Below are 23,320 nucleotides of genomic sequence, written 5' to 3'. Positions count from 1 at the left end.
GTAAATGGGAATCAAAACCAAAAACAACATCCCCCTCCCCACTTTCAAGGCTGAATTCAATGATTTTTAAAATTCAGCCTAAGCGAGCAACTGTTACATGCCAGGCATTGTGTAAAGAGCAGGGGATGGGAGACCAAGCTCATTCCTGGGATATCTTCCAGCTTCATCTCCAACCAACTCACTCTGCATTCTGCTTTCTACCAGAGCTGAACTGCTTACACATCCCCAGATACATCATTCTGTGTCCTATCTCTGTGTCCTTTGTCCACAGTGTTCCTGTGGTTTAGATAGCCCTGCTTCCTTGTTCACCAGATGAACTCCTACTCCTCCTCTGAAACCCTGTTCAGTCATCACCTCCTCTGTGACACTAGCTCTGGTTTCCGCCTCCTTTCATTGTGTTTTCCTAGAAACTTATCTATACCCCTGACAGAGCACTTAAAACACTGGGCCACAATTACTACTTGCAAATCTAACCCCGTGCAGGCAAGGACACCGAGCAGAGTGTGAGTGAGTACTAGATAAATGTTAGTGTAAAGGAAGGATGAGACAAGGTCCTTGCCTTGGAGGAACTCCAAGTCTCATGGAGGAGTGAGACTCACTGCAGGAGATTAAATATGACCACAGTTCTTTGCAGCTTCTAGCCAGAACTGCATTTCCTCATCCCTTGTTACAGCCTAGCTTTGTGACTTGCTTTGCCTAATAGAAAGTGGTGGAAGTGATGTGTGAATTCCAGATCCTAAGCCTCAAGAGGCCATGCAGCCTTGGCCTTCGCTGTTGAGGTGTGACACCGCCCTGAGACTGAGTGACAAAGCCGATCTAACTCTTACAGAGCAGTGGAGGGTAATGTCCGGCCCACGGACCATATAAGGCCCGCAAAATCATTTGGTTTGGCCCTGCCAAGGTGACCTCAGGTGGAACTTGAAAGTCAATAAATCAAGGCCAGCGCTGTGGCACAGTGAGTTAACGCCCTGGCCTGAAGCGCCAGCATCCCATATGGGCACCGGTTCTAGTCCCGGCTGCTCCTCTTCCGATCCAGCTCTCTGCTATGGCCTGGGAAAGCAGTGGAAGATGGCCCAGGTCCTTGGGCCCCTGCACCCACATGGGAGACCCAGAAGAAGCTCCTGGCTCCTGGCTTCAGATCAGCACAGTTCTGGCTGTTGTGACCAATTGGGGAGTGAACCAACGGATGGAAGACCCCCCTCTCTCTCTCTGCCTCTCCTTCTCTCTGTGTAACTCTGACTTTCAAATAAATAAATAAATCTTTAAAAAAAAAAAAAAAAAAAAAAAAGAGCCTGCGCCATGGCTCACTGGGCTGATCCTCCGCCTGCAGCGCCGGCACCCCAGGGTTCTAGTCCCGGTTGGGGTGCCAGATTCTGTCCCGGTTGTTCCTCTTCCAGGCCAGCTCTCTGCTGTGGCCCGGGAGTACAGTGGAGGATGGCCCAAGTGCTTGGGCCCTGCACCCGCATGGGAGACCAAGAGGAAGCACCTGGCTCCTGGCTTCAGATCAGTGCAGTGCTGGCCATGGCGGCCACATGGGGAGTGAACCAACGGAAAAAGGAAGACCTTTCTCTCTGTCTCTCTCTCTCTCACTGTCTAGCTCTGCCTGTCAAAAAAAAAAAAAAAAAAAAAAAGTCAATAAATCTATAGCAGGCTAATTTTTAAGTTGATACTTTCATATAGCCCACAAGTGATGTTCTACATACCCAAATGGCCACTGGCAGAAAAACGTTTCCCCACCCCTGTTCCAGAGGATGAGAGGCCCTCTGGAAGAAAACCAAGGTATCCCAACCTCCGGGACATGAGGTGAGGCCATTTTGCAACTTCTAGCCCAGCCAGTGTCTCCAGCTGAATGTGCTGTGTGAGTAGAGAGTCCAGACAGCCCACAGAATCGCCTTAAACAATACACTGGACCAAGGCTCCGAGTTTGGGGATGGTTTGTATACATCAGGAGGTAACTGCAGCACACCTAAACAGGTGCTCACAATGTAGGGTGGCAGGGATGGTAAGAACGAGGACACACAGGTCCTGAGAAGAGACTAATCCAGAAAGGCTTCCTAGAGGAGAAGGTATTTGGGCAGGCTGTTGTGGGATAAATAGAAATTTGATAGGTGAGATCAAACAGTCCTATTAAAAGGAACAGCATGTGTAAAGACATGGAGACAAGAAAGGAATGGCACAGCCATGGGGTGGTCAGCATTAATTCAGTGTATGTAGCTGCTCGGATTCACGGAGGGCAGTGTTAGTCATGGAAGCTAGAAGCAGAGGTTGCATCTAAATGACAAAGGCCTCGGTGCCATGCTAAGGAGTTTGAACTTGACCTTGCAGGAAGTAACCTAATTTGATCTGCCCTTTAAGTCATGTATGTAGAGTCTAGGACAGAGTCTTGGATCTGAACCTGGGCCTCCAAGGGTTGCCCAGATGGGTGCTAGAGATTTCTGAACCTCCTGAAGTTAGTTGGATGGAACATGCGGCATGTGAATGTGTGTGTGTATGTGAACGCATGTGTGCATGTGTGTATAAGTGTGTGTGTGGGGGTGGTCATATGTGCATGGTCTGTATGGTCCTCCAACATCTGGGGGGTAGGAACAGGGATCAGGGAGTTGCGACTGTTTTTGCTCGCTGGTTGTTCTTTTCCTGGTTCAGCAGCAGGTGGTGAGGCTGATGTTGAGCGAAGCGGAGGACAGGCCTTTGAAGCAGGGCTCCATCTGTCCCTTCCGAGTAGAACCCTCCGAGACAGGGGCTCGTCTTCCTCTCGGACCAGAACTCCCTAGGGTTGGGTGGTTTCTTCACCTCAAAGCGTGGTTGTCTGGATCAAGGCAATGCACCCCAGAGCTGCTCTGCCTGTTTCACACAGGGCTCATGGAAGCAGGGAGCCCTGCCCAGGGCTGGCACTGTGGGCTGTGCAGTTTGAGACCCACACAGAAGCATCCGTGGGAGGAGGTGTCCAGCCCATATGTGGCACTGGACTCTCTGGGCTCCACACCCTGACGCCAGGCCGCGTGCCCCAGGAGGAAAAGGGGCCAGACGGAACACCTTTCTCTAATTCCAGCCAAGGCCTCGCATGTGACTGCAGAGATCCCGGCTCCCTAGGCCAGTTTGCTGCTGTGATTTTCCACACTGGCTCAGGCTGCTTTTTCTGTTTCACACGGGGGGGGGGGGTCCCCGAGAAGCCCTGTTGCCCCTTAGACAAATGTTTCCTGGGGCAGGGCTTTGTTTCCTTCCTTCCGACTGGGGTTCCCAGAGGTGGAGTCTTGCCCCTCCTCAGCCAAAAGCTCCTCGGGGCCGGCACCGCGGCTCAACAGGCTAATCCTCCTCCTGCGGTGCCGGCACACGGGGTTCTAGTCCCAGTTGGGGCGCCGGATTCTGTCCCGGTTGCCCCTCTTCCAGGCCAGCTCTCTGCTGTGGCCCGGGAGTGCAGTGGAGGATGGCCCAAGTGCTTGGGCCCTGCACCCCATGGGAGACCAGGAGAAGCACCTGGCTCCTGCCTTTAGATCAGCGCAGTGTGCCAGCCGCAGTGCGCCGGCCGTGGTGGCCATTGGAGGGTGAACCAACAGCAAAAGGAAGACCTTTCTGTCTGTCTCTCTCTCTCACTATCCACTCTGTCAAAAAAAAAAAAAAAAATGCTCCTCGGGGAAGTGCTTCCTCCTTCCTACCACAAAGAAGGTGCATTTCTAGCTGGGATGTTACCCTGGGGCCCTGGCCAGCGCTGACCTCCTGGGACTGTGGGGTCACTTCCTTCCCATTTGCTCAAGACACCCACAGGTTGGGGCCTGATACCAAAGTGTGGCAGGATTGAATGGTTATTTGTTCAGGGGGTCTTGTTTTTGAAGAATGAAATCTAGGCTATGTCCTCTGGGTCCCTCAAGGAAACCAAATCCCCTGAGACGCTTCCTGCTGGATAAGGAGCTTCAGAGCTGGTGCTGAGTCCAGGTGACCCTACCATGTCTCCCTGAAGCCCATCTATTTGAGGCCCATCCCCTGACACCTGTGCCTCCTGAGTTCACTTGCAGCAGTAGATTCAGAGGGAACCAATAACAGTTCAGGCCTCTGCTCTGTGCCCCCCACGAGGGGAGGGGTTCACAAGAGGCCTGGCCTTGCAACTCTCCCCCTCGGTGAGCAAACTCTCCTGGCCACCCCTGCCTTCCTCACCTGGTATCGGTCAGAGTGGTGCAGGTCGTCGGTGGCAGAGGAGTGCGGTGATGCCGTGGGAGACTCCCCTTCCCTCTTGATGGAAGCACACAACAGAAGGGACTGGAAGAAGAAATGGGGCACGTGGCTCAGTCCTGCGGAGCTTTGGAGGCCAAGGCAGAGAGAAGGAGGGCAGAGGGAGAGGGGGGCCCCTCTGGAGACTCTGAAGGCACGTGATCAAACCCTGGGAGTGTGGTTGTGAGGAAGGCTTGAGTGTTGGCTGGGAGAGGCCCCTTGAGAGGCTCCAAACCTTCTGCCCCTGCCCAGGCTAACCTCTATCCCAGTGGGCTGAGGCCATTCATGCTTTACTCGCCCTGAGAATGGCAGAGGCTCGGGAGCCCCAGGAAGGCTGGGGGTAACACCACACATCCGCTATCCCGCCTGCCCCTAATACAGCTGACAGCAGCCCCGCTCTGGAGACAGTAAATAAATAGTATGTATGAGTTTCCCACGCACAGCTAGGGATGCACGCTGGGTCCATTTATCCCTGCGCTGCGGCGATGACCCCAGCCAAAACCCCAGCAAAACTAATCCCCCCATGTCAATCCTGCACGGCCTCTTCTACATACGCCTGCAGTTTAGATTAATAAACTGTCTGCTTCAAATTGTGTGCGAGCACCACAATTCCAAATACCACATGGCACGTGCAGCCTCAGAGCCCACTCTTGCCAGGCCTGTTCAGCTGCAAACAGGGGAGCCTGCAGGCCTGAAAGCATTCTCTACCCCACCCCCGCCTTCTCTGCCTGCACAGCTCTGGGAAGGAAGCACACAATTTCCTAGGAGTCCTCCCTAGCCCAGAAACCCATGCCAAATAGCCAGTGACAGCCCAAAGAAAGCAATTTGGGAAAGATGGAGCAGCCATTTACCCTTCCTCTCTAAGCGCGCCTTAGGATGTGACCCGCAGTCGGTGGCTAGGCCTCACATCCTTGGGCAAGGGTCCCGGGAGGGAAGGGGGCAGCTGCCGGCCTGGCAGGGCTCCCTGACTCAGCTGCAGTCCGGGAGCTGGAGGAGAGAGGAGGCTGCAGAAGGCCTGGGGCAGCATTCTCTGCAACTTGGAGCTCCCAACTGGAGGCCTAGTGGGTGACCCAGGCCCAACCTGGACCCTTTACCCCCCCACCCCACCCGTCAGAAAGGAAGGACTTCCAGGCCCCTGACCAAGGCAGATGCTGAGGCCTGAGGATGGGGAACAATGCGGGCCCCTCCACTACTCCACCACGAGGAAGCTCCTGGCTGTGTCCGCTTTCCCTCCCTCTCATTCTCTCTAGGTTAGAAGCCCTGAGAGGCCTCAGCATTACACCTGGGGCAAGCGGAATAAAAAAAGGTCACTGGCGCTTTTTAAACATGGACCAAAAAGCAGTAAAATGTGTTTTGAAAAAAAAAAATCCCGGCATTAAATCATGACTTTTTGCCTGGCTCTTCGCCTCATTAAAAGTGGCCTTTTGGAAGGTAAAATTATCATTGTAAGCGATAAGATCTTTAAGAAAATAATTCACGGCTTCTTCACCCTTTAATATGATAGCCGCCACCGGCTAATTTTTTTCTTAATGGCAACGAGGCCATCAATCTTGTCTCAGGCCCCCTCGCCCTCTCCTACTCCCCCTCCTCCCTCCCTCCATCTCCCCGTCCTCTCAGTCTCTCGATTCAACCTTCGTCTTCCTGCCTCTGCCACCCATGACCCGCTTCCCAAAGCTCAGGTCAAGGCAGAGGAGAGACCCCAAACTGCCTAACTCTGGGGGGTGTGGGCAAATATCTGGGAGTGAGAGCAAATGTGCCCTGTCTCTGCACCCTGTGATCCACGTGCCTGGGCCGAGGCTGCAGGAACCTGCGAGTTTAAGACTCCTTGTGAGTGTATTCTCAGCGGGCTGTGTGTGTAGATCCGCCTATGTGGGGAGCTAGGTGTGCACACGGATTGTGTCTGCCAGGGGTTTGTTCTTGAGACACCAGCCTCACTGATCTCTACGTCCCCAGCCCCACTGCTCTCTACGTCCCCAGCCCCACCAGCTGGACTCAGGTTTAGATGCCACTGGTTATGGTGGCCCACCTGGGAGCCTGTCCGTGGCCTTCCCTGAACTCAACACCTCATACTGCAGGCTGGGCCAAACCCTGGGAGTCCACAGCTGCCTGGCACCCCTGACCTTTGCTCCTTAGAGCTAGAAGGGCTTTGCGTCCTTGGTCAGGGCCTACACCAATCCAAGGCTGGGCTAGGTTCTCTGTTCCCAGCTTGCTGCTGTTGAGAAGTTTCCTGAAGGGGCAAAATCCACTGGCACCCTTTCTGAAAGCCTGCAGGAGCGTTGGGCTAACCTGCTGGAGGGGATACTTGTCCCTTGGGCTCCTTTTCCTAAAACTGTCCTCTCTGAGGTCACCGGTGACTTTGAGACTTCTAGACACCAGGGGCCCGTTCACCAGCCTGTCCCCTGCTGACTGCCAACTGCTCCAGACATGGACGGGACATCTCGCTCTCCTGTGCCCACCACCCTGTTGACTCTCCCCCACCTTGATTCTTGCCTGCCCCCTGGACCTTGCCTGGCTCTAGATGTTCCTCTTTGGCTTGTGGCTTTTGCTGTCTTCTCTACACACCCTCGCCCGCCCACGGACCCTTATCTGGGCCCACAGCTCCCACGCTCACTCCTCTGTCCTATAGCTTGGGCTAGGATTTCTCACCTTTCTGAGTCCTCGTGAGAACTTATAAGGAAGGGTGGAACCTTACACAGAGGGGTAGGGAAGGGGCTGCTTCTTCCCCTGCTCTCCATCCCCTTGAAATCATCACTCTGGGAAAGCAGTAGCCGTTGCCTCCAAGGCCACCTGTACAGATTGGGTCATTGTGCTCAGCTTCTCTGGCCCCTCCTCTGAGCCAGGTACTTGCCTTTCTCCTTCAGAAGTGTGCAAGTGTGTCTGCCACAGGTCCTGCTCAGAGGTGCGGGCTGTGTCCCTCGGTGAACCCAGTGTCCCTTCCAGCTCCTTGCTGCCCTCAGGACAGAGTGTACCCCCACCCCAGCACACCTGTGGTACACCGCGACCTCATTTCTCTATTTTTCTTCACCCGCTGAAGCTCTCCTTCTGCCTTTGAGCCTTCCCAGCCTTGGTGTCTGAGTGACCCTCACCCCCAGGCCACTCTGGCCCCTCTCCTCCCTAGAAGTCAGATGGGCACACTCTCACTCACAGAGCACACACACCACACATACCCTCACTCACACACATGGTTGCCCTAGCCTAAGGATGACGTTCCATTCCCAAGGCAGTTGGGATATAGGAAAAGCTTTTTTCTTAAGAGGAGCCAGTTCTGGGTGGGCCTCAGGGTGGGCAGGAGGAAAACACATAATCAGCCACCTACCTTGGGAGTGCCTGGAGCCATGGCATCCTTCAGAAGGGAATTCTTGCTGCCAGAAAAGAAAAGAACAGAGTGACATTCCACCTGCTGCCTGGGGCACCCGGGGTAGAGTAGCAAGAAGACCCCAGAGACAGAAGGCAAAGCCTCGTCCAACCCAGCTCAGCTAAGCTCCACCCAATCTGTTCCACCCAGTGTGGCCAGCAGAGTTCAGCCTCTACAGGAGCCAAGGGCTCTACCTGACTCCTGGGCTCAGCCCAGAAGGTTCTGCCCACCCCAGAAGCCCCCTTCTCTCCAGCCCCTGCCCTCTGCCTGCTCTGCACTCCTGTGGGATAGGGGTGACAGAGCTGACATGGCTCTTGTCAATTCTCCCTCCAACATGCTGCAAACTGTGTTAGGCCAGGAATGATCTCCCCCTGATTCAATTTGTCAGTCCCAGGCCCTCCGGCGTCGGGCGCGGCAGGCAGCAGGAGCTGGGCCCTGAAATATGGTGGGCGGCTCAGAGCAGGCGGGGGCCAGGGCGGGAGGTGATGGATGGGCTGTGGGGGAGGCGAGGACTGTGTTTAATAACAAAATTGGTATGCACGGCCACATCCCGTGCTAAGCATGAGTGATCCAGCGCCACAAAGTATTACAAATCCCCGCTAAACAGATGCTGACAATGGAACAAGACATATCAAATCAGAGCCACTTCAGAAACATTAATATCCTTGTTCCTGTCCCTCCTGCCTGCCACCCCCACTATGCTCGGCACATCTGTGCTCACACGCACATGTGTGCACTCGCATGCGCACACACAACACAAATCCATGGACACCAAGCCCTGGCTGATATGTGCACAGAGGCAGACACTATCCATTCACACTGGTTCCCCACAAAGACACATACAGTATACACACACACACACACACACAGAGTATCCACAGATACATCCAGAAAGCACAAAAGAGACACAAATTCTACCTGGGAAGTTGTTTATCTGGTTCATTACCAGACTTACCACACAGACCTACCAAGTGTGTACACAGGGAACACTCACACATGTGTTCAGACACCCACAGGGTCAGACATGCACACACCCGAGATACAGCAAAGGCATGGATCAAAGTAGTGGCCTTCTGGGGTGGGCATTTGGTGGCAGAGGTTAAGATACACACATCGCAAGTTGGAGTGTCTGGGTTCGAGTCCTGGCTCTGCTTCTGATTCCAGCATTCTGCTAATGTGCACCCGGGGAGGCAGCAGGTGATGGTTCAGGTACCTACATGGGAGACCCTGACTGAGTTCTGGACTCATGGTTTTGGCCCTGCCCAGCCCTGGTTGCTGCAGGCATTTGGGGAGTGAGCCAGCGAAAGATCCCTGCCTGTGTGTTGCTGTCCCCCCACCTTTCAAATAAATTAAATAATTTTTTAAAAAGTAGTGGTCATTAACAGGGGACCTGGTGGGGAGATGGGTGATGTTTGCCTGCCCAGGGGACACTTGGCAAGATCTAGACATTTTTGATTGCAGGGAGGGGGTTTGCTGCTGGCGTCTAGTAGGTTGAGGATGTTAAACATCCTACAGTGTACCAGACAGCACCTCACAAGGAAGAATTATCTGACCTGAAATGTGAATCGTGCCAAGGCTGAGAAACCTGGCATCAAGGCAGATACACAGCCATATCCCCAACAACTGTGCCCCAGACACAGGCAGTCATGCCTGGCGACTCAGACCTGCATACGGATGCACAGGGCCACAGTGTCACACTCCCAGAGACACGTCCATAAAGGCAGATCCTCAGCGGCCACACAGACTGGACGAGGAGCTCCTCACACACACCAGTCCACCTAAACACATGCACAGACACAGATACCCACATGTACCGACACACACAGCCAGCCACACATGCACCACAAATACGGACACACCAACATGCATCATTGGCAGCTCGGGAGCCACCAGCTCAGCGGCAGCGTGAGGCTGAGGTGTGAGTGTGACAGCAGAGCTGTCTGCCTGTGCAGTCACAGTGGGCACATCAGGCCACAGTTGCAATGGGCTGCGTGTAACTACAGTGTAACTGTAACTGTAACTGGGGCACCCGGCCTGGATCTGGACGCTGGGGGTGTACAGAGGGCTTCCTGAGGCACAGCTAGTTTGTGAGCTCATGACTCTCCTCCTTCAACCCCTCCATAAGCAGGTGCTGACTATCACACTGCCTGCGGAAGGGCGGCACCCATGGCTACACGCTACTCTCTCAGCGCCCGCCCCGGGCTGGGCTAAGGGTATTATCTGAATTGGGCCAGAAAAGGCAGGCAAAGCCATTCCTGGGTACCCACTCTCACAGGCACAGGCTGTGCACGTGTGACATCACTGACTCACTTTCCTAAACTCCACAGAGCAGATGAACAGGCTGAGTGACACCTCTGGGTTCACACCGTCGTCCACGGAGGGTCAGGGATTTGAGTCCGTGTCTGACCAGGTCCCAAATGCTGACTTTCAGCTGCCCGCGCAGCCTGGCAAAGGGTATTGAGGGCTGAGACTTGAGGCTGGAACTCTGGGTGTGACTTTGGGGAGGGTCCTACTGACCCCGGGCTTCAGTTTACTCCGCTGCTGGACAGAAATGGGGCCATTAAAGGTCCGAATGGCCAGCCTCACGCTTTGCCAGTCCGATCCCTGGATCTCTTCCCAGCATGGCTCTTTCCTTCTCCTCCCTAGGGGCTGGCACCACCTCCGACTCCTTCCCTCTCTGAGCAAGGGCCTTCCTTGTCTCCCCTCCAACAACTCCATCCCCTCCAAGTGTGCTGGTTCCGCAGACTCTCAGGAGTCTGGGGATGGGCCAGCCCTGGGGAAGAGAAGTGTGAGCCCCGGGGTGTGGACGGCAGCCTGGCTCCCGCCCAGCCCATCAGCTCTGCCTTCCTCCCTCCCTTGTTTCCATAGCCCGCCCCCAACGATTTCCTCCCTTGCTCAGTCACTCGCTGCCTAGTGATCCATGGGTTTTAAATTATAACTGGGACCCAGGAAACGCGTTCCTAAGTACAATATTCATGGGCTGGGCTGACACTTTTAATTAAGGTGATTTACACTGAATTATCCTTGGAAATAAAGAAATGGTGCACTGCCCGGGAATAAACCATCATCACCAGCCGCCTTTGTAAGTTACACTTCGTTTTAATCTATTTGGGGAATTGTTTATCTAGTTCATTACCCAACCAAACACCGAGGCCGGCCTTAAATAAGGCTTAAGTGGGGGTGGGGGCACTGCCATCCTCACACCCCGCCTCTCCTGCAGAGTCACCCAGCCAGCTTCTGGCGTCTTTCAGCCCTGTGAAAACACTGACCAGGGAGCTGGCCTCCCAGCCCAGAGGCCAGCTCTCCCAGTGGCTCCAGGAGCTCCCAGGAAGATCTCCAAAGCCCAGGCCCCACCAGGCCAAACCTCACTTTCAGCTTTGTGCAATGTCTCAGCGTCCAAGGCTCCTTCTCTTGGATGGAAACTCCTGCCTGAGGGCCACAGGAGATTTGGGGCTGGCCCCAACCTCCTCTCTTCCACGTTCAACCCTCATCTATGCCCCTACCTGTTTGTCTCTCTGCACACGTCCTAGCTCTACCCCATCACCATCCAGGAGACACCTGGGCTCAGCACCTGCCTCTTGTCTCCTCTCAGACTCTTGCTTCTCTGTCGCCACCACCCTTTCAATTACCCAAGTCAGAAAGCTCCCTCCAGGGTGGGCTTTGTGGTGCTGCACGCTAAGCTGCCATTAGGATGTATTTCAGAGCAGGGGCCTGGTTCTAGTCCCAGCTACTCTGCGTCCTATCCAGCTTTCTGCTAGCGCACACACTGGGGGGCAGCAGGTGACAGCTCAGGTATTTGAGAGCCCTTGACCCCGAAGAGGAGACCTGGATGGAGTTCCAGGCTCCTGGCTTTGGCCTGGACCAGTTTGCGGGCATTTGGGGGAGTGAAGCAGCAGATAGAAGTCCCCCCCCACCCCGCCCATTGTGCCTTTCAAATAAAAATAAACATTTTTTCTTAAAAAAAAAAAAAAAAAAAAGAAGCTTCCTTCAGCTAAGTCCTCTTGCTTTTTCTCCCGTCAGCTCTCATCATTTCCTCTTCTGCATTCCCAGGGCTCTCATCTGCAGCCCCAGACCCTTCCCAACCCCCTCATTTATCTCCCTGCTTTGACCCCCAACCTGTATTCAATGGCCCCCAGAGCCATTCTCCTGCAGCCCTCCTTCCTCCCCCTGGCACACAAGGTTCTAGACGCCCCACAACATCTAGGACACTGTCCAGCAAGGAGACCCTACACCACCTGCCCTTGATCTAACTTTGCCCTCTTTGTCCTAACTGCCCAGGTCTGGGGGTCCCTAAGCGGGACTGAGGAGGGGAAAGTCAGAGGGCGGGGTGAGGTGAAGGAGGGTGTGTGGTAGACGTAGCCTCTAGTCTCAAATATAAAAGTGCTTTGAAAAAAATCTAAGCCCTGGGTAGCTTCCCATGTCTGCATACCATGAACCTGTAGGACTGAGCATCTACGGGGACATGGCTTAGGGGTGAGAGCACCTCTACATGTGTGGGAAAGGGCGTGTGTGGACACCTGTGTGTCACCTATATGAGGGAACTTCAAAAAATTCTTGGAAAATGGAGTTAAAATTAATTTTGATGGGGCTGACATTGTGGCACACCAATATGGGCACTGGTTTGAGTCCCAGCTGCTCTACTTCCAATCCAGCTCCCTGCTAATGGCCTGGGAAAACAGTTTAAGATGACCCAAGTGGTTGGGCCCCTGCTGCCCATGTGCGAGACCTAGAAAAAGCTCCTGGCTCCTGGCTTTGGCCTGGCCCAGCCCTGGCTGTTGCGGCCACCTTGGGAGTGAACCAGTGGATAAATTTCTATTTCCCCCACCCCTCTCTGTAACTTTGCCATTCAAATAAATAAATAAATAAATAAATATTTTAAAAAGTTAATTTTGATGGGAAACTTTTAAATCCATGCATGGTGCATTCATAGGAAACGTTTCCATGATGTTTCTTAAGATCCCTCACATGGATGCAATTCAACAATTCTTGCCCCAGTGACTTTTTTGAAGTACCCTCAGATACACTGGTGCCTGGGTCTGTGCAAGCCAGGCCGCCTCAGCTTGGCAGCTGGGAGCTTTCAGTTGCTATGAGTGTTCAGGTGTGTCCCACAGGGACCTGCCTGCTCTGCACTGCTCCGGCACAGGAGGCAGGACACTAGGCCCACCCCAAAGAGTTCCTCAGGCTGCAGCCGTGTGCCCAGGAGCGAAGTGTCCCTAATGATGGAGGGCATCCTGGCGGCAGCACCTGCTGACCCAGGGGTCAAGGAGGCTGAGAAAGGACCAGCAGGGCAGAAGAGAGAAGAGGTGAGGAGCCATCTAGGGGAACCAGGGAGGTGAGGAGAGGGGAGGATGAGAGTTGGGGAGGTCTCTGTGTGCTCTGTTCCCCCCAGGACTCAGTCTCTCCATCTGTGAAATGGCTGGTCCAAAGGCCCTCTGTGCTCAGGGACTGACGGCTGGGAGAGCTGGGCAGGCGAGCGGGTGTCTCAGGAGTCCCAGTGTCTCCTCTTGGGCCCGCCGCCTCTGCGCTCCACCTGCCTTTCAGAGTGCGGGCAGCCAAGGCTGGGGCCCTCCCCGCCACCACCCCGCGCGGCCGGCCGGCCGTCAGCCCGGAGGGAGCTGACACGCTCCCTGGGAATTTATCACGCACCCAATTACAATGTTAATTGGCAAGTTCCTGAAATCAATTAATTCGCAAATTTTTTCCAATTAAAAATCCAGATAAATCACGAGGGCGGCGGCGAGCCGGTCCAGCCCGCAGTCCGGAGCGCGCCGCGGCCGCAGGGCGGGGAGGCGGAGGAGGGGGCGGCGGGCGCGGCTGCCCTTGAACGCCTTTGCCGGCCGGTCCGACTGTCAGCGCGGCGGGCGCGGCGGGGCCGAGACAGATAAAACCATCGACCCGTCGCCGCCAGCGCTTCGGCTTTATCGATCCGACGGGAATTTCACTTGCTGTGCAGATCCCGCGCCCCGGCTGTCAGACAGCGGCGGGGGGTGGTCGGGGGAGGCGTGCCGGGGGCGCGGGGCGCGCGCGCGGAGGGGCCTCGGGTGGAGAGGGCGCAGGGCGGGGCCGCGCGCCAAGTCGCGGAGGAGCGGGGCGGCAGACGCAGCCCGGAAGGGCGTGGAGGCTCGGGGTGGGGCCGTGGGCGTGGGGATAGGGGTGTGGGCGCAGGGGCTGCGCGGAGCGGCTGTTGGGGGTGAGGGAGGGCGCAGGGGCATGGGCGGGGTTGGAACCAGGCGGGGGGGGGGGGGGATGCTCTGGGCAGTGCAGGTGCGGGGCCCTGGCCGAGCCAGCAGAGAGCGAGATCCCGTTCTCCAGGCCCTTAGGGGCACGCTGCTTTTACAAGGCTCTGCCTCGTTTTCTCTTGCTGTTAGGAAGTCCTCTGTGGGGAGCAGAACTCCTCCTGGACAGCCAAGGTACGGCTCTGCCGCAGAAGGAGGTTTCCTTTGCTTTCTGCCCCTGGCAGGTCCCTCCCCCTGGTGTGTGCGTGTTGGGGTTGGGGGGGGGAGGGCAGTCAGGTTGCTTGGGTTTGAAACTTATCTTTACCAGGTAGAAACTGTGCAACCTTAGAGAAATCCGTTAATCCTTCTGGACCTCAGTTTCTCCAGCTGTCAAATGGGGGTAATCATTACATCCTGTGCTCCAGAATGCTGTTCGGGCCAATGTGCGACAGAGAGCCCCTAAGATTGTGATGCCTAGTGATGTCATAGCCGTGTTAGCTTGCGTAAGTACACTCCGTGATGTTCTCACAATGACAGAGTCGCCTGGCTAGCCCCTTCTTCCGTGCTGCATGGCTGCCTCACCGGCCTCAGAGGGCTGTCATGAAGGGTAAGTCAGTGGGTGGAGTGTGACACTCTTGGCCCACACTGAGTGTTCCACAGGATTTTTATTATCCGTGGTGTGGTCTTTGGTGGTGGTGGTTTGGTGGTGGCATGCCTACAGATTTTTTTCTGTTCCTCCCTCCAAGAGGCAGAGCTCAAGAGCGCGGATTCTGCTCTCTTGAGTATTTGCTGAGCCTGGTGACTTCCTAGAATAGAATAGAATGGGATGGTGGTGATAGTGTGGGACTTTCCAGGCTGGCTCCCAGAAGGCACTGCGGCCTTCTTCTTCGTCTCTCATGGGAAGTCAGCTGCTGTGTTGTAGGGAAACTCAACAGCCCCAGGGAGAAAACCACACATGGAGCAGCTGAGCCTGCTGCCCACAGCCGTGGCCATGAGCCATCCTGGGACCAGGTCTCGCATCCCCAGTCAGGCTTCTCAGTGACTGCAGCCTCATGAGAGACTCCGAGGTGGCGGCCACAACTCACAAACCCCCAGCTAAGCTGGCCCTGAATTGATGACCCACAGAAGCTGAGATAACAAATGCTTGTTGTTATAAGCCACTAGGTTCGGGGGTAATTTGTAACACAGTGATAGATGACTAATACTTCTTCCCTCAAAATTCAGCTCAGGCCCCACCTCCCTCAGGAAGCTTCCTCTGCTCTGTACACCTGCTATGAGCTTCCAAGGGCAGGGATCATTTCAGACCCCCAGCATGCTGCACGGGGGTGAGGTGAGAGGGCGGGAGGAGGGAGGATCAATCAAATCTGAAGTCCTGGACTGAACAGGGGTGGGTCTGAGAGTAGTGGGCAAGCTGCTCCCACCGTGCAGATCCTATTTTCCAAAGATGGCCGCAGCCAGATCTCCCATGCCCATCCCACATGCTCATTGGCATCATCTTTTTTCTTTTCTTTTTTTTTTTTTAACTTGGTAATTAGTTAACAAGCTGATCCCATTGGTTTAGTAAAAGTATAGTGTCTAAATTACTTGAGAGGCAGAGAGAGATTCCATCTGCTGGTTCACTCTCCCAGTGCCCACAACCCAGGTCTGCCACATGGGTGGCAGGAGCCCAACTACTCGAGCCATCACCGCCAGCTCCCAGGATCTGCCTTAGCTGGGGCTAGAATCAGGAGGAGAGTCAGGACTCGAACCCAGGTACTCAGATAAAGGATGCAGGCCATTTAACTGCTGGGCCAAATTCCCATCCTCCACATTGTTCTATGATGCGACCTTGCCGCTCCTCCCATCAAAAGGGGGTGTCTGTCCCCCCCACCCCACCTTGAATCTAGTAGGTTAATACTGCCTCAGTCAACTGATTGCAATAGACATGACATTAAGTAACTTCCAAGGCCATGTTATCAAAGCTGATGCAGCTTCCACCACATGGGCTGGAACATTTGCTTTTAGAGCCTTAAGCTGCCATGTAAGTTGTCCAGCTACCCCCACAGCTGCCAGGCCACAAGGAGCAGCTGTGTGTAGGTGCTAAGATCCCAGCCGTAGCCAGCATCAACCACAAGACATGTGAGTGAAGGCGTCTCCAGATGATCCCAGCCCCTAGCCCCCGAGTCTTCTCCGTTCAGGCCTCAGACATCCTGGAGCAAACACAGACTGTGCCTTGTCTGAACCCCTGGCCCCACCGGCTTCACACGTATGTGGACATGGTGACTTTAAAAAGCGATGCTGGACAAGGTGATTTGTCACCCCTTCCTCTGCTCCTCTCCATCACCTGGCTCCTCCCTGAGGACCAGGAAGAGGCCCTGCCTGTCCAGTCTTTCAGGCGGGGACAAGGGAGGAGGGTTGGGGAGGTGGTGTGGGAGCACAGTTGAGTACATTCCAGATTGACACCTTTCAGGGCTGGAGAGTTAGAGTACGTGGTGCTTGCTCCCCTGGGGGGCAGGCCCAGGCGGTGCTTCTGGTGGGGCTGCCAAGCCCAGGCCCTGTTCCTTTCATCCTGCCCTGAGGCCCAACATGGCAGTGCTGGGCCTGTGGCAGTGGCTCATCCCCTTCTAGTTCCCCTGGGGCTCTTTTGAGGCTGGGGTCTGAGAATCACTCTCCTCCAGTCTCCAAAAACAGGGCAAGAAGAGAAAGCAGCATTGATCTAGAGGATGTGCGGAGTGGCAGGGAAGAGCAGCAGGGTGCCATCTACTTCCTAAGGACTGGGGGGTGGGGTGGGGTGGTGTACGTGCTGCTCCCGGAACCCGCTGACCGGGACGGCGAGTGGGCGCCTCTGGCGGACTTACCTGGCAGGCAGTTGGGCCAGCTGCTCTAGCTCCTGCTCCATGTGCTCCTGCAACTCGCTGGGCCTCAGCAGGACCTGGCAGATGGGGCAGATGGGGGCCTGGCTGTCAAACAACGCTGCTGCCTTCTTCTTACCTGGTGAGGGACAAGAACACACACACATGTGAGCCGGGCTCATCCACGCGGGGAGACCCCCGTCCTAGTCTTGCGACTCAGGCCTGCTGCTGCCCCCCGGGGCTTCCTGAACCATGGGAGAGGGGAGCCTGAGGGTCTCAGAGCCTGTGAGCATCACTCCTTTTTGCAGCTCCAGACTGTGGTCACGAATGGCGCCATCTCAGCCAGCTGCCCCTCTTGGAAATCTATTTGAACACCATCAGTGCTCTCTGCAATGAGACCTTGGTCACTCCATGTACACGTGTGTGCTCGCTCGTTCCATCACCCAGAATACCCAGTGCCCCTCTGTCTCTCTCCTGCCTTCACTGCTTTCACATTCCCCATTCCCCAGATCTGGTAAAGGAAGAAAAGAGAGGGAGTAAAGGGACTCACTCCTGCAGTCATTCAACAAACATTTTCTGTGGTGTATTCTGAGCCAGGCCCAGTGCAGAGAAGTCGGGACTCAGAGGAGAACCAGGTCCAGTCCCCACCTTGGAGGCCCTCACAGTGGGAAAGTGGGAAAGACCACAAGGGACAGGGGACTTCCAGGGCAGCATTTCCCTCCCTATTCTTCACTTTTCCCCAGGTTCCACCCTCAGCTTCTGCTGTCCCCATTCCGTGTGCCAGATGATCTTGTTCCTGGCCATGGCCATCACCCCATCTGTGCCCTGTTGACTGCAGACTCTGTCTCTACTTCAGATCTCTACATCCAGATGCCCCCTGGGTGTTCCCACAAGAATCAGAAACTCATCCATCCAAAACTTCTCCAGCTTCTTCCCTCTTCCAAACCTGCTCCTCCTTCAGCAATGCCCATCTCAGCTGAAGATACCTGCATTCATCTGGCCACCCAAGCCAGCAACCTTAGCCTCAGCCTAGGCCCCTTGCCTTCCCTCTCCCCTCCCACATCCATCTAAGCCCCTATCCTGTCCATTCTGCTGCTTCAGCGGTCCTGCAGTCAATGTTTCCCTGTTCAGGTCTCGCCACCTCCCACTTGGATGAACCTTGCTGGCCTCTTTTGAATCTTACTGATTCTGGGTTTCCTCTCTCCAAAATACCTGTCAAATTGTGTACCCCCAGTATCTAAGGGGTCACTGGGAGCCTGAACTCCATTGCCAAGTTGTCACTGATGGTAACCAGAACATATCATGGCTGGGAAGGAGCCTGAAGTGTGCCCTGTTCATCCTCTTTGAGATGCCAAAACCCCTTCTCTTGCCACTCCTCCCCACCCAGTGCTCCCCCAGCCTCTGCTTGCATGCATGGGATTCAGGGGCTCTGTTCTTCTAGAAACATCTTGCTTCTCCATGGATGCTCTGTTGAGAGGACTTTTAAAATTTTTAATTCTAACTCTAATTTTATTTATTTGAAAGCCAGAGAGAGAGAGAGAGATTGATTGATTTCTATCTGCTGGTTTCCTCCCCAAATGGTCACAACAGCTATCCAGGCCTCCCACATGGGTGGCAGGGACCCAAGCATCTGAGCCATCACCTTCTGCAAGGGTTTGGCAGGTGGCTCCAGGCTGTGTGGGAGGGAAGAGCACACACCAGCAGGAAGCTGGAACTGGAAGCAGAGCTGGGACCTGAACCCAGAAACTTCAACATGATATACGGGCATCCCAAGCAGCTTCCGAACGGCTGTGCCAGACTCTGGCCCCTAGAGACAACCTCTTAGATGGCGCCCAGTTCTTCCTCCTTGCTTCTCCCCACTGGTGCCTACAGAAGGCCAAAATCATTTTTCAGAAAGATAAAGCCCATGCCAGTGATGATGGAGGTGGTGGCCTTAGTGGAGCTGCCAGGTTAAATAAGAATGTGCAGTTCAATTTGAATTCAAATAAACAGTGAATAATTGTTTTTAGTGCAAGAATGTCCTAAATGTTGCATGGGGCATGTCCATACTAAAAGTTATTCAGTTTCCCTAAAATTCAAGTTGACCTGATTGTCCTATTCTTTTATTTGGTAAATCTGGCCACACTGTACCGGTGCAGGCTCCCAGCTCAGGCTGAGAACAAGAACCCACTTCCCTCTGGCACAAGACTGAGGATAATTAAGGCTTCCTGGACGCCCAAATCGAGTCATCTGAGGACTCAAAGAAGAGAAATTTATTCCGGTATGCATGTTGAGGAATAGAAAAAAGAACAGGCTTAGCCACAAAAGTGAGATGTGTGTTGCACCTTAAAAGTACACCAGGTAGAGAATGGGAGCAAATTAGTGAATCAAGGAATAAGCTGTGGGGATGGTGTTGTGGTGTAGCAGGTAAAGCTGCCACCTGCAATGCTGGCGTCCCATATGGGCACCGGTTCAAGTACTGGCTGCTCCATTTCTGATCCAGCTCCCTGCTAATGGCCTGGGGAAAAAAGAGGAGAATGGCCCAAGTATTTGAGCCCCTGCCACCCATGAGGGAGACTCAGATGAAGCTCCTGGCTCCTGGATTTGACCTGGCCCAGCCCCTGCTCTTTCGGCCACCTGGAGAGTGAACCAGCAGATAGAAGATCTCCCTCTCTCTCTGTCCCTTCCTTTCTCTCTTAGTAATTCTGCTTTTTAAATAAATAAAAGTTTAAAAAGCCTGGAGCTTTATGAGCATCTCCCACGTGGGTGGTAGGGGCCCAAGTACTTGCTCCCTTTTCTGCTGCTTTCCCAGGAGCATTACCAGGGATCGGAAACAGAACACCTGGGACTTGAACTGGTACCCATATGGGATACTGGGGTCAGAGGCAGCAGCCTAATCCACTGCGCCACAACACCAGCCCCAAAGGACCATTTCTTATCCATTTTTTTTTTTTTTTAAGACAGGCAGAGTGGATAGTGAGAGAGACAGAGAGAGACAGAGAGCAGAGAGAAAGGTCTTCCTTTGCCGTTGGTTCACCCTCCAATGGCCGCCGTGGCCAGCGCGCTGCACCGCGCTGATCCAAAGGCAGGAGCCAAGTACTTATCCTGGTCTCCCATGGAGTGCAGGGCCCAAGCACTTGGGCCATCCTCCACTGCACTCCCGGGCCACAGCAGAGAGCTGGCCTGGAAGAGGGGCAACCAGGACAGAATCCGGTGCCCTGACTGGGACTAGAACCCAGTGTGCCGGCGCCGCTAGGCAGAGGATTAGCCTGTTGAGCCGTGGCGCCAGCCATTTCTTATCCATCTTTACCTTCACGGACAATTCCCAGCAGGCCTGGCATAGAGCACATGCTCACTGATGAAACTAGAGAGAGGAAAAGAGGAAGGGAAGCAAGGCGGGAAGGAGGAGCGGATTCTTCTAGAAGCCAGACAGGCTTTGCAGAGCTGGAGCCCAGCTGTGCAGGCCTGGTGTGTGGTGGGGCGGGGCAGGCCTGGCTGCAACCTGTGCAGGGGTGGAGGGGGTCACTGAGGAGGGGGAGAGGGCCTATTGACTGTGGGCCTACGTGGCTGTGCTGCAGATACTCAAAGGACAACTGGGAGGCAGCTCTGAGCAAAAGAAGCAGGTGAGGCCCTGGCCTGGCCATGGGTGCTGAGGATGAATCTCAGCTCTGCCCCTGGCTTTGCTGAGCCGGAGAATCCCGGAGGTGGATGAGATCCTCGAAATCTCCCATGCTGTTAACTGTGTTCTACAGTTGGGAAAAACTGTGGCTTGGAACTGGACACATGGGGCCAGCACTGTGGCACAGAGGTTAAAGCCACTGCTTGCAGTGCCAGGATCCCATATGGGTGCGGGTTCAAGTCCCTGCTGTTCCACATCCAATCCAGCTCTCTGCTATGGCCTGGGAAAGCAGTAGAAGATGGCCCAAGTCCTTGGACCCACATGGGAGACCCAGAAGAAGCTCCTGGTTCCTGGCTTCGGATTGGCACAGCTCTAGCCGTTGCGGCCATCTGGGGAGTGAACCAGTGGATGCAAGCCCTCCCCTCCCCCCCCCCCCGCCTCTCCTTCTCTTTGTAACTCTTTCAAAATAAATCTTAAAAAAAAAAAAAAAAAAAAAAAAAACTGGACACAGATTCCTGTGCTTGGCTCATGGCTTCACTTATTTATTCATTTAGTACTTACTGAACAATTACTCTATGCTAGGTGTTATTCTAAGAATCTGGGGCTCAGAAATAAATAAAATACATTCTTGGCCTCTAGGAGATCAGAAATTGGTGAGAAAGCCAAAAAGGAAAGTCGGTGACTCTAGCAGTAGAGTCATAGCAGAGCTAAGAGGGGCACTGTGGGAGGACAGGCAGGGCCCAGGAGGGGGTGGAAGGTTCCAGGAGGGAGGTGACGCTCCCCCGCAGGCATGCAGGGGAGTAAGGCGCATGGGCAAGGTGGCAGGAACAGATCATCGAGCAAGCCTGGGGTATAAAGGGAGAAACAAGATGGGCGGGGGGAGTGGTGGCAAAAGAGGAGCAGCAGGGACTTGGGAGCTGAACTGAGGGGGGATAGATAGCAGGGCTCAGCCCCTTTCAGTCTGGGACACCAAACCTGGCTCTTAGGGCTTCCTGGAGCCCAGACCACTCTCTCCAAGCCTGAAGGTCAAAAATCAGCATCCCCTTTCTACCTATTCCCAGCCCGTCTGCTTTGCTGCTTTGCTTTGCTTTTCTGAGTTTGGCCTTTGTTTCCCTGTTGGGACAACGTGCCAGTTCCTGGTTCCCAGCTTCAGGGACAGCACTGGCAGGGATCAACAGAGGGGCCCAACAGCCTATGCCCTCCATCCCACCCACATTTTCTCAGGGGTTAGAGTGGCAGGTGTCAGTACGGCCATGGGCCCCCTGCTTCCCCTCCCCCGCTGTGTTCCCTATAATTTTATATTGAGACCTGTGGTCATGACGTGGGTTTTACTGCACTAACGACATGGCCTGCCTAGGTTTAATGACAAAATCCATACTCTGGCCCTGGGCCTGCTCCTCGTTTGCATAATTCCCAGAATACAGCTCCCTGAAGCTTTTGACCTGGGCCATTACAGTGGCCATAAAATGGGCCATAAAACCGCTGGGGATGGCCAAGAGGAGGGGGCTGTGATCTTTCTGGGGTGAGAAGGAAGCCCTTAACCCCCTATTCCTCCTAGACTTGGGAGGAGGCATCCTCTGGTTCTTCCCTCCCGTGGTTTCCAGAATCTGGGAATCCATCTTGGGCTGGCCAGGCTCCCAGAACTCCCTGCTCCAGCCGCCCATGGATGCAGGGAGCCTTCTCCAACAGGCTGGCAGCATCACAGGGAAGCCGGTTGTCAGAAGGCATCGACTCCTTGCCAGGTTCTCACTCCTGTCCAGCCCCCACGCCCATCTCCCCCAGTCCCCAAGCTGGCCAAGGCCATTTGCCACAGGTGGGTCTGGGTCAGGCAGGCCTGCCTGGAAATCAGGCTCCTCTCCAGGAGGCCTGGCTCCCTGGGGAGGTCAGGAGCCAGGCTGAGCAGCGCAGTGGGGACGCAGAGAGCACAGGGGGCTGGGGACAGGGACTGGGACGGGCTGTCAGTGCTAAAGATGATGAATGGGGGAGGTGAGGCGGGAGGCCCGGTGTTATCGGCGGTGGATGGCGGGCGCGGGCGCTCGCCGCTCCTGCTAATCCCCGGGCGCTGCCTCAGCCCTTGCACTGATAACGAGGAAATGGGACTGACAACAATTTTTAGCTGAGAGATTCTTCACCAAAATGCCAGGCGGCCGGAGGTCTGACAGCGCCTGATTGAGTGTGTGAGTGTGTGGGGGGAACGCCCGCGGCCCCCTCCGCGCCCATGCAAAGATGGATCGCTCATTCCGCCTCCCGTCCACATTCATTACCGCACCGCCTCCCACCGCCCCGGCCGCCGCAGCCGCGCCTGCCACCTCCACTTCTCCGCCTGCCGCCCGAGGTAGCCCCCCAGCCGGAGCCGGGCAGGGCCCTGTCCTCGGCTGCACACAGGGCACTCGGAGCTCACACGGAGCGGACAGGCGACTTGCAGGGGCAGGGCCTGAGTCAGAGCAGTGGGATCCTGGCCTGGAGGCTCCCGGGTTGTGTGACCTCCAGAGCATCCCTTTCGCCTGCTCAGCCACTAGGACGGCTTCTCCGGAAGATAACAGAGGCTCCAATGGGAAGTGACCGTCAGGAAGCTGAGCCAGGCGGGGAGTGTGGACAGGAGCCTGTTGAGTGCCAAGGAGAGATACAGCCTTCCCGCCTGGACAGGGACCCCGGGGCCTTGATCGGCCCTCTGCTGCCCCCCTCTGACCACTGGGGACAGCCAACTCAGGGGCCAGCACAGGCTGCTCTCTGGCACCTTCCTCAGTGAAGAACTGGACACAGGGACACTTATAGAGAAAGTCCTCCCCTCCCAGACCACTACCCATGCCCCTCCTGGCAACGCCCTCCATGCAACTGCCTCTCGGCCTGTCTGGTTTTGTCTTAGTCCTGCTGCCTGCGGGTTCCAGTCTTGCCTCTCTGCTTGTCCAAGCATCAGATTCCCTCACTGTTGTCTTTCCTCTGCACAAAAGGCATGGCTTGACTGCCCAGTGTCTGGGGGTTGGAGGGTTAACGTGAGGGTGAGGGTGACCAATGGCAATGGAGGATGGGACCTGGATGAATATGTATGTGTTTGTGTGTCCTTAACATCAGGTCTTCATTTCTTAGTAAGAACAGAACTTCAAGCAGAATTCAACAG

The 23,320-nt window shown here is 55.0% G+C and overlaps 1 protein-coding gene across 2 annotated transcripts in view; it reads right to left on the bottom strand.

Moving 5' to 3' along the window:
* The window catches only part of RNF220 (ring finger protein 220), a 238,801-nt gene that overhangs the window by 21,489 nt on the left and 193,992 nt on the right, over window positions 1-23,320 (bottom strand). For both annotated transcript variants that reach the window (XM_062191150.1, XM_062191151.1), the window contains exons 2-4: window positions 16,611-16,743; window positions 7,520-7,565; window positions 4,150-4,251 (exon numbers count right to left, since the gene is read on the bottom strand). In XM_062191150.1, the coding sequence (XP_062047134.1) occupies window positions 4,150-4,251; window positions 7,520-7,565; window positions 16,611-16,743 (281 nt within the window). The remainder of the gene's footprint in view (window positions 1-4,149; window positions 4,252-7,519; window positions 7,566-16,610; window positions 16,744-23,320) is intronic.

Source organism: Lepus europaeus, chromosome 5, assembly GCF_033115175.1.
Source record: "Lepus europaeus isolate LE1 chromosome 5, mLepTim1.pri, whole genome shotgun sequence".
Lineage (NCBI taxonomy): Eukaryota > Metazoa > Chordata > Mammalia > Lagomorpha > Leporidae > Lepus > Lepus europaeus.
The sequence above is the reverse complement of the archived record's forward strand: the minus strand, read 5'-3'. Positions and strand labels throughout refer to the sequence as shown.